This window comes from Crocodylus porosus, unplaced genomic scaffold (genome assembly GCF_001723895.1).
Source record: "Crocodylus porosus isolate Cpor-Errol unplaced genomic scaffold, CroPor_comp1, whole genome shotgun sequence".
Lineage (NCBI taxonomy): Eukaryota > Metazoa > Chordata > Crocodylia > Crocodylidae > Crocodylus > Crocodylus porosus.
Window position 1 is genome coordinate 2,517,626 of NW_017728913.1, and position 12,432 is coordinate 2,530,057.

Below are 12,432 nucleotides of genomic sequence, written 5' to 3' on the forward strand. Positions count from 1 at the left end.
CATGGAGAGGGTCCAGAGGAGGGCCACTCGCATGATCAGGGGGCAGCAGGGCAGGCCCCACGAGGAAAGGCTATGGGACCTGAACCTGTTCAGCCTGAGGGCTGAGGGGGGATCTAGTGGCCTATTACAAACTAGTCAGAGGGGACCAGCAGGCATTGGGGGAGTCCCTGTTCCCCCGAGCACTACCAGCAGTGACTAGAAATAATGGTCACAAGCTGGCAGAGAGTAAATTCAGATTAGACATCAGGAGGCGCTACTTCCCGGTCAGGGCGGCTAGGATCTGGAACCAACTTCCAAGCGAAGTGGTGCTGGCTCCTACCCTGGGGGTTTTTAAGACAAGGCTTGACCATCACCTTGCTGGGGTCGTTTGACTCCAGTACTCTTTCCTGCCATGGCAGGGGGTCGGATTTGATGATCTGCTCAGGTCCCTTCTGACCCTACCAACTATGAAACTGTGTTTACCACTTTTTGAGGTTTGGCTTTTACAGTTCTTCCTTTTTTAAGGGGAAGTATGTCTTCTAGTTCTGCAGTTAGTCAAATAAATACATCATTCTTTTTAAACCTAGGATTTTAGTAGCGTTTTGTAAGGTTATGCTCTACCCAGGAGGACCTAATTTTAGCCCTTTCGGTACCTATTTAATCTCTTTTTATTCTGAGTAGAAGAATATTCTCCATAAACCTTTTTGGAGGGAGGTTCTTCCCCAAGCATGTTTTGGGATCATGGGACCAAAAGGAATGTCTTGGGTCTTTAAGTCCAGCCCCCTTGATATCACAGGCACTATATTCTGTCCCTTTATAAAAAGTAGTTAGATATTTTGTCCCTCTGGCTCCAGTTGGAAGACTGTTCTACAGCCTCAGTTCTCAGATAGATAGGAAGCTTCTTCTGATTTCCACGTATATTTTTTTGTGACCATTTTATGTTCTTATCCCAGCATAGATTTTCTTCTTCCCTGGTGTTTACTCATGGATTTATTTATAGACAGCAATCGTGTTTTCTTGGTCTTCACTTTGCTGGAAGGGCAATCCATTTTAGTCTCTTCTTGTGTACAACAGGCTTTCTGTTTCCCCTGATCATCCTCCTAGCCTTTCTTTGTTCTACTCCAAGTTCATTTTCCTGGAACATGAGTGATTATGATTGTACTTAGTATCCCAAAGTGCGTCTCACCACTGGCATGTATAATGACATGAATATTTCCTTTTCTTTGCTGGAGAGATTTTGCCTGACAGTATTTGCCTTTCTCAAGGCTGCCTCACAGGGATGTCTCATAGTCATACTAAGATTAACTATTGTATCAAGATCCTCCTTCTCAGTAGTTTCCAACTAAAAAAAGATGGAGTTGTGTTGGATTTTAAATAAAGAAAACTATAGATCAGTCTGTTGTTGCTAATAATGTACGAGTTAGTCTAAGTGCTACACATAGCTTTGTGAGAGCAAAAGTCAGAAATCTTTAGCCACTTAAAGCAATAAAATCCTGGACAGCCCTTTTATTCGGAAAATCATGTTATAAACGTCTCTATAAAGGAAATATGCAAACTAGGGCTGCTTCAAGGGATGCAAATAAACGCAGCCAATTTAAAAAATGGTAATAATATGGAGTTCTGTGCCTGCTCTTAATTTGTATTCATCTTAATACCAATGTTTTTTTTATGGCTTTACAGTTGTGTTTTTCTGTCTTGTAAAATATGCTTCTTTTTCTTGTTGCTGTGTGAAAGGCATCTGACAATGGAAAATAAACCTGTAGAAATACTACGAAATGCATGAACAAAACAAACAAGGTTTAAAAATAAAGCATCTGATTTTTTTTTTTTTTTTTTTTCCATTTAAGCTTTCATTAACATATTACAAAATAGCAAAACAATGTTTCTCTGATTCTTTCTATTTATACTAATGTCACACACAACGGTTAGGTCACTGTAGAGCATGTTTTTAAGTAACTGCTCCTATAGGTAAAATAATCAGTCCCTGTTAATATCAGAAGTTGATGCCATGGCCCCCAAGGTAAAGCACTGCCTGGCAGCAGCAGGAGGAGGGGCACAAATCCATGCCACCACATCTCACTTTGGCAGCCATGGTGGTATGACGCTCCCTCCCGCACGCTGGGCCACAGAGGTGCCTCCTCTGGAGCTGGGTCTGGCCCTGCTGCAACCCCATGTCCTGCTCTGGGCACAGAAATCTCGGAGGGAATATGCTCCCTGTGCCCCATTGCCTGTGCTCCTTTCCCCACCCAATGCCCCCGTAGTGTCTACTTCTCTTCCCTGCATGGCCTGTGCCACAGCCCCACCCCTGCCCCTATAGACGTACCTGTAGGGAGCTGTGGGAGTTGTTCCCCATGCTGCCTGGCTGCTGCATACGTGTTTGTGCACACACATACACATGGCACCCCTACTTTGATTGCTATTCTCCTTTTCCCTGCAGCCCCAAGAAGCTCCTTGGGTGCTGGAACTCTGCCAGCCTGAAAGGGGAACCTGCTGTTTCCCAAGTTTTTCTCCTTTTAAAGAGGCATAATCCTGATGCATAGGACAACTATACAGTTCAGATTTTCTTGGTAATTGTGTAAATCTTAGTTCCTTATACAATTCATTGTACAAGCCAGATTTACAGAAATAGTTGATCTAAATGTCTAAAACCTGTGGCCAACATGAGAATACTGTGGGGCAGAGGAAAATATATAGGGATTGAAGTAATTCATAAACTGTTGTCACATATCTTGCTGGAACAGAAGTGTATAAGCAAATCGATAAGGTAAATCCAGTTCATAATGCATGTAAAATTCCATGTATTCTGAGTTTGGGGGAAAAAATCACTTCATTAAAAGAAATATCTTTTTCTTCAGATTTTTCCCTGCAAATGCCAAAGGGAGAAGACTTTATTTTTTGATGTTTTACCCAAAATTGGTCCATTGTGGACCATTAGGAAGTCATCTTTCAACCCACGCATGGTAGGGACTTTACAAGTTCAGTTTCTCAACTAACTAGGGCTGAAGATAGGTAGGTAACTTGTTAAACTATATAGCTAATCTAGGTTAGTTGGATAACTCAGATTTATGAACCTTCACTTTGAAGTCCCTAGTTCTCCTGGGTGCTCTTTGAAAATGAGCATTAGGGTAAGTTCAGGTTCTTGGAAATGAGATTCTGCTTTAAGTAAACGTTTCATATGGAGTGAGAGGGAATCAAAGTTAATGTTCCTGGACCCAACAGATATCTAATTCTATGGTAAAACTGCCACTCTCAGTAAGATGATATTAATTCAAAAATCCTCTTCAGCAAAATAACAAATATGTGCTGATATACATTCATTTGCTACTTGTTCAAGTAAAGCCTTTTTGCCACAGACTTCAGTATCCTTTTGTGTCAGCTTTTACAAAATATCAGCATCAATAAACTCTTTCAGAAATCTGTATTGGTGATCAAGCTGAATGCCACACGGTAATTTCTTGGTATTTTTAATAAGGAGCAGATGGCTGTGCAAGGAAAATATTCACATAACATTTTGTAACCTTCTAAAATTCAGGCAAAATTCTGTAGCTTTTGAACCAAACCTCAGAATATGATTAATTCAGAGGAGATCTATATGATTTTCATAGTTAGGAATGGTTTGCATCATTTTCCAGCATGAATCAAAACCAGTTCTACTTTTGTTCTGTTTTTGTTCCTTTTCCCATTTCAGATCCAGCTGTGGGATACAGCGGGACAGGAGCGATTCAGAAAGAGCATGGTGCAGCACTACTACAGGAATGTACACGCTGTTGTGTTTGTGTATGATATGACAAACCTTGCCAGTTTTCAAAGTCTGCCATCATGGATAGAGGAATGCAAACAGCACTTGCTTGCCAATGATATACCACGGATTCTTGTCGGAAATAAATGTGACCTGAGAAATGCTATTCAGGTGCCTACGGACTTGGCCCAGAAGTTTGCTGATACTCACAGTATGCCCCTGTTTGAAACCTCTGCTAAAAGTCCCAATGACAATGACCATGTGGAGGCCATATTTATGACACTGGCTCACAAGCTCAAGAGCCACAAGCCATTGATGCTTAGTCAACCCCCAGGTAGTGGTGAGATGCACTTAAAACCTGAACCAAAACCTGCCATGACCTGCTGGTGTTAGATCACAGTATTTATGCAGTCACCACCTCGTTGTATTTGCAGATGCTTTAAAATTACCTTGGTAAAGTTCCAGGTACTAGTAGCAATTAGATCTCTTTGGCACTTTAATGTGTTTTTTCTTGTATCTGTGTGCCCTACTTATCTCTTTGCACTTTGTAATTACTGTACTGTCTGAATTACTGAATTTTGATTGTACACATACAGGAGAAAAGACTTTCAAGTGAAGTTTAGATCGAGTGAGCCCACTCAAAGTCACTTGCTGCTTGAGATCATTTTCATCAGTTGTGGTAAGGTAATATATATATCCCAATTTACTGATACTACCTTGGCTTGTATCTCAGTAGGATAACATGGGAAGACCTGCTCCCTTAGGCCAAGAGACAGAGAATAAGTGTTGAGCATCTGGGGTAATAGTGGAAGTTGTTCTGGCTGCATTTCTAAACATCTACATACACAACTGCCTGCTGAGAAAAGAGGGAAAGGGTCAGTACAGAATGCCCACATGGCACTGACCTTAATGGTCTGTCATTTCACATTAAACCATGTATTTTTATATTGAGCAAGGGGGAGAGAATTCACAAACTGTCCTGGTCTTCCCTGCACAGTTATTTAAAGCTAAACCTTCATTAATTTTTGTTTTTTGAGGTTTGCACATTTCCTCTGCTTTTCATCTTATAGAAGATAGTTTGTATAAAAGACTGGGGTGGGGTTTTATGGAAAACTCAGGGGCCTAATATCCCACCCCAACTTCTAAGAACTAAAACTATTTAAGATCCTATTGGGGAATAGGATCTTATTGAGGCTATATTTTGTATTTGAATTCTGTCCCAGGGTAAGTAAACACAGTCCAGTAGATTAAAACGTGAGCAAAGTTGGCAGAGGTAAATATTGACTTTCTGGCAGGGGAGGAGGGGATTGTTTTTTAAATGGTCTGAAAAAATAAATTGTATGAAGAGAGGATGCATTTTTGGGACTCAAACACTTGGTGGGAAAATACTAGTCTTGGTGGCCATTTGCCAGATATGAGCCTGTGCCTTATTTGTTGAAAATGTCATAGCCACTATAATGTAATGGCATATACAGGTCTCCATCAAAATGGGATTGAAGGCTGCTGTTCTGAATGGGATTGAAGGCTGTGCAACTGAATTTGCCTATGAACTTCTAGAATAGCTGAAGGTTAGTTCCTGTCTACACGTGTGAAGAAGAATAATACAGTCTCTTTAAAGTTTAGAGAATCTCAGGCTTCTTTAAAATGCGTTTAAATTTCTATAGTGTACGTTAAATATGGGGAAGATTTAGTACATCATTCTGTCCATCCCCAAACAGGTCTGTCTCAACTGTTTGCAGGCTGCAGTCTGTGTAAGTGGTCACCTTGATTGATTTCTTAGCATAGGTAAGGTGAACTATGCAAAAATGTGTTTTAGAACCTTCTTCACTTGGGTTTGCCAGATACTGTAAATGTATTGCAATCTCTTCATTCCAGTTTTTTGTTTGGAGATTGTATTTCTTATTGAAAAGCATGCTGAGTTGCACGTAATCATATGGTAACATCAAAAGGGAATGCAAGCCATAGAATTCAGCATATGACTTCATTCATGTGGACTGATCAAACTGTTTTGATGGAACATTAAATGTTCGAAGAAAATTAAGTAAAAAATGGAGAGCGCTGCTTTATATGTCATGCATAATGCTGACTGAAACTATTACAATGATCACTTTATAAACTGCCACCATGGCAAGTTATGTTAAGATAATTTAAGTGCAGAAGCAAGGTAATTGTATTAACCAAACTATGAAGGATAATAATGTAATTCTTTCTCTCATGTTACATTCTAGATTTAGACAGATCAATCAATTTTGACTAATCAGAATTAGAATGAAGAATTTTAAATTTTTTTAATTTGCTTTAAATATAAGATATACAGTAACTTTTGTAAAGCTGCTATAACAACTATAATGTTAATTTTGTTTATGCAACATTTGAAAAAGGGAAATTTGTCTGCTTTAAACATTAAACAACTAGAATTTGGTTTACAAGCCTTCTTAGAACAATCAGCTTTTTAACAGTAGTGTCCTTAAAGATTTTTTTAAAAAGGGATTGTTCTTAAATTTATTTGTATAATATTACAAATAAGTATGGTTTACAGTCCTCTTGGACGGTTTTTTTCACTCATGTCCTTATACTTTTAAAAAAGGATTAATCTTAAGTGTTTGTATAGTATTCAAGTATTTCAACAAGCTTTCTAATCTTAACTTTTTATTTTTTAGAATAAAAACAGAAGGCAGAATTAAAGTCAGTCAGGGTAGGGGTTGACATAAGGAAATAAATTTAGTAGATATAATATAAATGTTAAACTCTATTACAGCCACCTGGGAATCTGCTAAATTTTGTTTAAGTAAAATTTACAACTTGTATATAAGGGCCCCGTGTCATCAAATCACGTGAAATAAAGTTTAGCTATGTAATCTTGCCTTCAGCACCAAGCATGTTTTATTAGTTCTGCCACAATGACGATGATCACTGAACATTAATTCAGGAACCAGTATGCTTCCTGGCTTTTAGTAGTAATGTCCTACACTCAGTCTTATGTCAAAGATACTGAATATTTTGTATATGTATTTTCACCCTGTCAAAATTCAAGTCCGGTAATTTTGTATCTGTTTAAAACAATACTATGTGACACAATCCCAGAAGCCTAATAAACTGGCTTTGCCACAAATAATATTCCCTTGTTTTCACTTGTGTTTTGTGGGTTCTTTCTTGGTGGAATTTACAAAAAATGGTGTATGATCCTCAAGTAAAGAAAATAATCCATAGTCTTCACTTATCTAGATGCTCAAATTCCCTGTCATAAAATTGTCATGTAGACAACTATCCCCTGCTCCCTTCTAGAGTGGGCTGTTCCAGGTGCTTTAAGTGTTGCTGAAAACTCCAATAGGGGCCCACCTTTCCCCATAGTTTGCAGCAGTTTTGAAGAGACCATGAAGAAGAACAACAGAATTAAAGCAAGATAATTTACTACCATTATTTTATCTCTTTGACCCTCTGTTGTCAGCTAAACATACCCAGAAGACCTACTTTGGCATGCTACCACACCTGCAGCCTGGACCTGGAACAGTTCTTAAAGCAGTGTTCAAAGCTTTTTCTTTTTTTTTCTTTTGCCTTTTTTGAGGGATAGAACTTTGGAGCCCAGCAGAGGGAGTCCTGCTTTTAATAACGTTCATGGCCTCCTACTAGGCAAGACTCTCAGATCTTACGTTTGGTGCTGTGTGTAGCAGCTGTGCCCATCACTCCTCTGCCTTTTCCACCCTCCACCGAGGGGTTTGTTCCATTTCTAGATTTTATTTTATTTTGGAGCCATGCTAGTCTTGCTGCCAGTAAAGAGGGGCAAATTCCTTGTATCGAGAGAATGAAACCATTTGCATCTGAAAACATGCCTGAAATGCTGAGGACCACAGATTCATCGATTCCACCCCCTTAAAAAATGGAAAGGAGGGGATGGTAAAAGGGGCCTATTGTGGCATCATTTATAATTCATAATGCAGCTGGAAGGCTATCAGACTTTTATGTGCTGGGACAAATGTGAATTACTTTCACTGAGCAAAATATTGATTCCGTTTCTGGAAATGAGTGAGGGAGGAGACTGGCAAAAAAACTATATATGCTCTGTTCTTTTCCTTCTGATGCATCTGTTTTTCTTTGGGTAGTCTTAAATCACATTGTTAACTTTTGGTCTGTCTTGCTCTGGGCTGGTACCTTCAAAAAATACAAACTTTCCAAATGTTATAGTCCCCACCTTTCCCCAAAGATTAATCTATAAATTGCTATGCCAACAGAGGGTATAAGACAGAATCAGTGGTGTTTTTGAATTAGAAAGGTCTGGGTCCTTTTTCAGTTGCAATTAACTCTTAAACTTCCCAGACTGGAGAATATCTTAGGGGCAGGAGCTAACTGAAACAATCTGATTTAAAGGGATCCAAGTTTTCTGCTTGCCATGAAAAAACACAGTTTTTGTCCTTTTTAAAGGAGAAAAGCTTGGGAAACAGCAGGTTTCCCTTTGTAGGCTGGCAGAGTTCCAGCCTGCAAGGGGCTGCTTGGGGTGGAAGGAGTAGGATGCAGGGGGGGCACTACGTGCATGTGTGCATGCACACATGCCACAGCCTGGCTGCCATGCGTGGAGACCATCTCCCTCCAGGTAAACCTATGGGGTGGGACAGGGGAGCACAGACTACATGACAGGAGGTAGGAGAGCACAGGCAGCATAGTGGAGGGGATGTGGGAAGGGGCATGTTCTCCCCCACATTTCTGAGCCCAGAGCAGGGTAGTGGGCTGCAGCCAGGCTGGACCAGCTCCAGGCAGGAGCCAACTCTGCTGCCCAGTGGGCAGGGCCCAGCACAAGAGGGAGGGTGAAGCCACCATGACTACCAAGATGAGGCACCCCCTGCCTGCCCAGCGGCACCAGGGGCACAGTTCCATGCCGATGCAGTGCCTCACCTTGGCAGCTATGAGGGAGCTCCTGCCCAGAGCTGGCCCAGCCCAGCTGCAACCCTATGCCGGTGCCCCTTTTCCCCACACACCCACTCCCTTGCTCACACACTGGGGGCAGGGGGCAAGAAGCTGCAAATGAGGGGCACTGGCAGGGCTGGTGGGAGGGCTGTGACGGGAGTGAGGGGCACTGACATATCAGGGCTGCTCAGCACCACAAAGCAGCAATGGGGACAGCCGCAACTGGACCCGCATCCTGGTGAGCAAAGGGGGCGGGGGGAAACCAAAATTAAGTGCCAAAATATATAGGTATTTAGAATTTATTTTATTATGATTGAGGCACTGGTAAGCTTCCAAATAGGTTTGTTAGTAGTGTTTCATTTTATTTGTGGAAAAACAGATTTGGGTGGTCTTACTAGATAATTTGGGATTTTTTTAATAGGGAAAATCAGGATCCTTGCTGATTATTTGGTATAATTTGTTAGGCTTTTTGTTTCTATGTATATAAAGTGATAGGGGAGACTATTACGAGCATAACATAGCTCCCAGCCCTGATGGCGTCGTTATCTCACAGTGGATTTTGCTACCTGAAACGTTATTGGAGGCTGAGAGGTACCTCTTGGAGTTTCTGCAACTCCGCTTCACCCTCAAAATAAGAGAATGGTTGGGGGGGGAGAGGGAAAGAACTAAAATTGTCTCTAGTGCTGTTGTATATCTTCCTTCACCTGCTGCTGCCATAGTCAACAATTACAGGTTGTGTTTGTGGGAATCCAGCAGCTCTTACTTCTGCCCCTCTACCTCTTGAAATGAATGGGGTGGGATATAGGCAGAGAAGAAAGTAGTAGGACTCTCAAGAATTCCGATTCTGAAAGGGACAGGAGACTGCCCCCTTTTCAGTAATAGCCAATGCAGATTCAGATCTGGGCTCTTTTCATCCTCCATCCTGAGCATGTGACCAAGTCCTCTCATTTGCCTCTGGTATAGCAGTTTGGATATCAACTCTGCACTGTCTTCCATGTGTCTAGATCCTAGACCTTGTAATCTCAACAGACTTCTACAATCTTTTGAAGATCTTGATGGTGAATCACTTCCAAATACCTTTCATTCCTCTCTCTTTCCTCACCTATGTCTCTGCCCTGCCTAAGAAAGTACTAAACCTTCTACACTGAATATCATCCTTATCCTGACATTGGTATCACTTAAACCCATTGAACCTATTAGAAATGGCAGTTGCCTTCACTATCCGTGTGCTACTTCACACAAGCACTCTGTAGTGTTTCCCAAGTACCAGTGTTTTACTTTGTTTCAGTTGCTTGCATGCAGTTTTTCTGGTTATCTGTTCTGCATCCCTGACCTTTCTCACCTCTGACCTCTTCCTGCTGTGCACTAAATGCTCCCACCTCTACCATTCTGTCTTTTTGCCAGTGATGATGTCCTGCTGGCAAACGGCAAACTCCAGGTCCTGTAGCTTCTGTATCCAATTAACTGTACTGCTTGTCAGGTTCATTCTCCATTGTATTCATTCTGTGACTTCAAAAAACCAAAGGTGAGCGGTTTTACCCTTTTAGCAGTCGTCTTATAATCTAGAACCAGTTTTGGGTGTTTGCTGCTAACCTTAATCTTTCCATAATAACTCAGTGAAGTTAAAAAAAAAAAAAAAAACTTCCAAGGGAGACCATCAGGTCACAATATCTTCTAGGTGTATGGTCCAGGGGAAAATCAAATTCCTTTTCAAAACTGATGAAGTTGATAGCATTTGCCCTCTAGTATGCCACATTTTTCTCCATCGTTTGTCTTAAGGAAAATATTTGTTCTAGTTCTAAAATTGGCTTGGCCCTGTCTAAATTTTTTCTCAGCTGCTCCATTTCCATGTGAATACTGTAATGATCTTGTTTTGTTTGAGGGTAGAATTGTGTCCCTCCAGTGCCTGCCTTTTTGCATGTCACCTTTCTTTGGCAATCTGGCTGCTAGTCTCATGCACCACTCTGCAGGGACCTGTTCAGTGACCCAGAACCTGCATGCTAGTCTCATTAGCAGATATACTGCAGTGCCTCCTCCTGCTTTCACCTTCCTATAGGGACATTTTTGAGCCCAGAAGATTTGCCATTTCTCAGCTTCCTTATTTTGGACTGTGGTACCTACCTCGGGAGCAAGGAGCAGTGTGGGGAGAGTAAGGACACAGGCACACGTGTGTCTTGCACACACGTGTGCCCCCTTACCTGACCCGGAGCAGAGGCGGACGCAGCCGCACAGCCAGCAGCAGCTGATCCCCTAAGGTAAGTGGGGCAGAGGGGCCGACACAGCTGAGCCGGATCCAGAGGGGAAGCCCCCCAGATCCCTCTTAGCTGAGCTGGTAGGGAGCCGCGCTCCCAAGCCGCGCAAACAGGCACGCTTTTCCTTGGTGTATAGTATTGCTTCTTCCTGAATATGTAACTGTAACATCCTGTACCAGCTTCCTTCTTCTTCACCAGCCCATGTCACTGTCCATTCCATAGCACCTGAACTCCTTTACCAAGGAACTGCTTGCATATATCCCCCACAAAATGTTAACACTATTAGAAAAAAAGAGGGACTAACATTATCTCAACAGCTCTGACCCTTGGTAACATTAAGGCCCCTTTACACTTCCTGACTGGTGTGAAGAGGACTGAGTGGCAGTAAGAATCAGGCGCAATGTCTTGCTTCTTGCTAACAAAAAATGCTGTTTTCCTCTGTTCACACTACAAATCCAAATCAGGATGCCTATTCATAGAGATGAATAGAATCATCAATGAGGCCAATCATCAATGTGCAACAACACTGTTATGAAAAGTAATTGCCGCTACTTTCCAGAGATTGCTTTGGACACATTAGGCTGCATCTAGTCCTTGCTTCCAGCTGCACCATCTCAGTTAAAGTAACTAACAATGTTTTGGAGACTTTCCTAAAGAAGTTCTGGGCAGTGTAGGCAGATATTCATTCTTTCAGCAATGGGGACTATGTAATGTCCTGGTATAGCAGGAGAGGGCTGGCATTCCAGCTCTGCTAGGTTCAGATCTTACCTGCACCTAGCTCTGTTCTCCTTTCAGATAACTCTTGGGGGCTAAGGAAAATGATGACCAATAATGGATTTTTTTCTTATTTCCACTGTATAATGTCAGAAGTCAAATGTCTCAACCATTTTGACAGTTACTTAGTGAAAACTCATAGAAAACATGTCACAGAAAACACTTTTATTTTTACAATAATGCTGTTGCTGTTTGATCTTTGGACTGTTTATAAAAATTGCTCTCAAACTTCCAGATTACCAGGCAGTTGTGTGCAAGATGATATTAGCAGAGCAGCCTCTAGTTGTTTCAGACAGTGTGATCAGCTGTAGGTAGTAAAGACATTAAAAACCCCTTTGGCTTAGAACCACTGCTAATTAGCAGGGGCGATGGGGAAGGTGGTCTGCATTGCCAGCTGCAGGCATTAAAAAAATCTGAGTTGCCGCCTTACCACAGTCCCCCAAACTATTGTAAAATCAGCTTCAAAATGAAACAAGCAAACAAACCATGGGGTTCTTTGAACATGCCTTATAGTTCTGGAGCTTTTAGGCGACATTTTTTTCATCTTGTCCAGCATAAGAAGGGCAAGAAACATATTAGTTGACATAGGGGAGATGAGACTCTCACCTAATGACTCAATTCCAACAGGTCTCCTTTGGCAACAACTCCAGATATTGAGGGAAGTTTATAATGCTGCAGCTCTCCACTAGCTTCGTTTTTTTCTGCCTGCCAGGGCAGCCTGGCTCCTTTAAACTTAGCATGCTCATTACCAAGGATCCTGGTTTTCTCTGATTAAAAAAAAAAAAAAAA

The 12,432-nt window shown here is 41.5% G+C and overlaps 1 protein-coding gene across 1 annotated transcript in view; it reads left to right on the forward strand.

Moving 5' to 3' along the window:
- The window catches only part of RAB33B (RAB33B, member RAS oncogene family), a 14,264-nt gene extending 7,429 nt beyond the window's left edge, over positions 1 to 6,835 (forward strand). The window contains exon 2 of the mRNA XM_019534365.1: positions 3,668 to 6,835. Within this exon, the coding sequence (XP_019389910.1) occupies positions 3,668 to 4,111 (444 nt within the window). The 3' untranslated portion in view covers positions 4,112 to 6,835. The remainder of the gene's footprint in view (positions 1 to 3,667) is intronic.
- Positions 6,836 to 12,432: the final 5,597 nt, after the last annotated feature.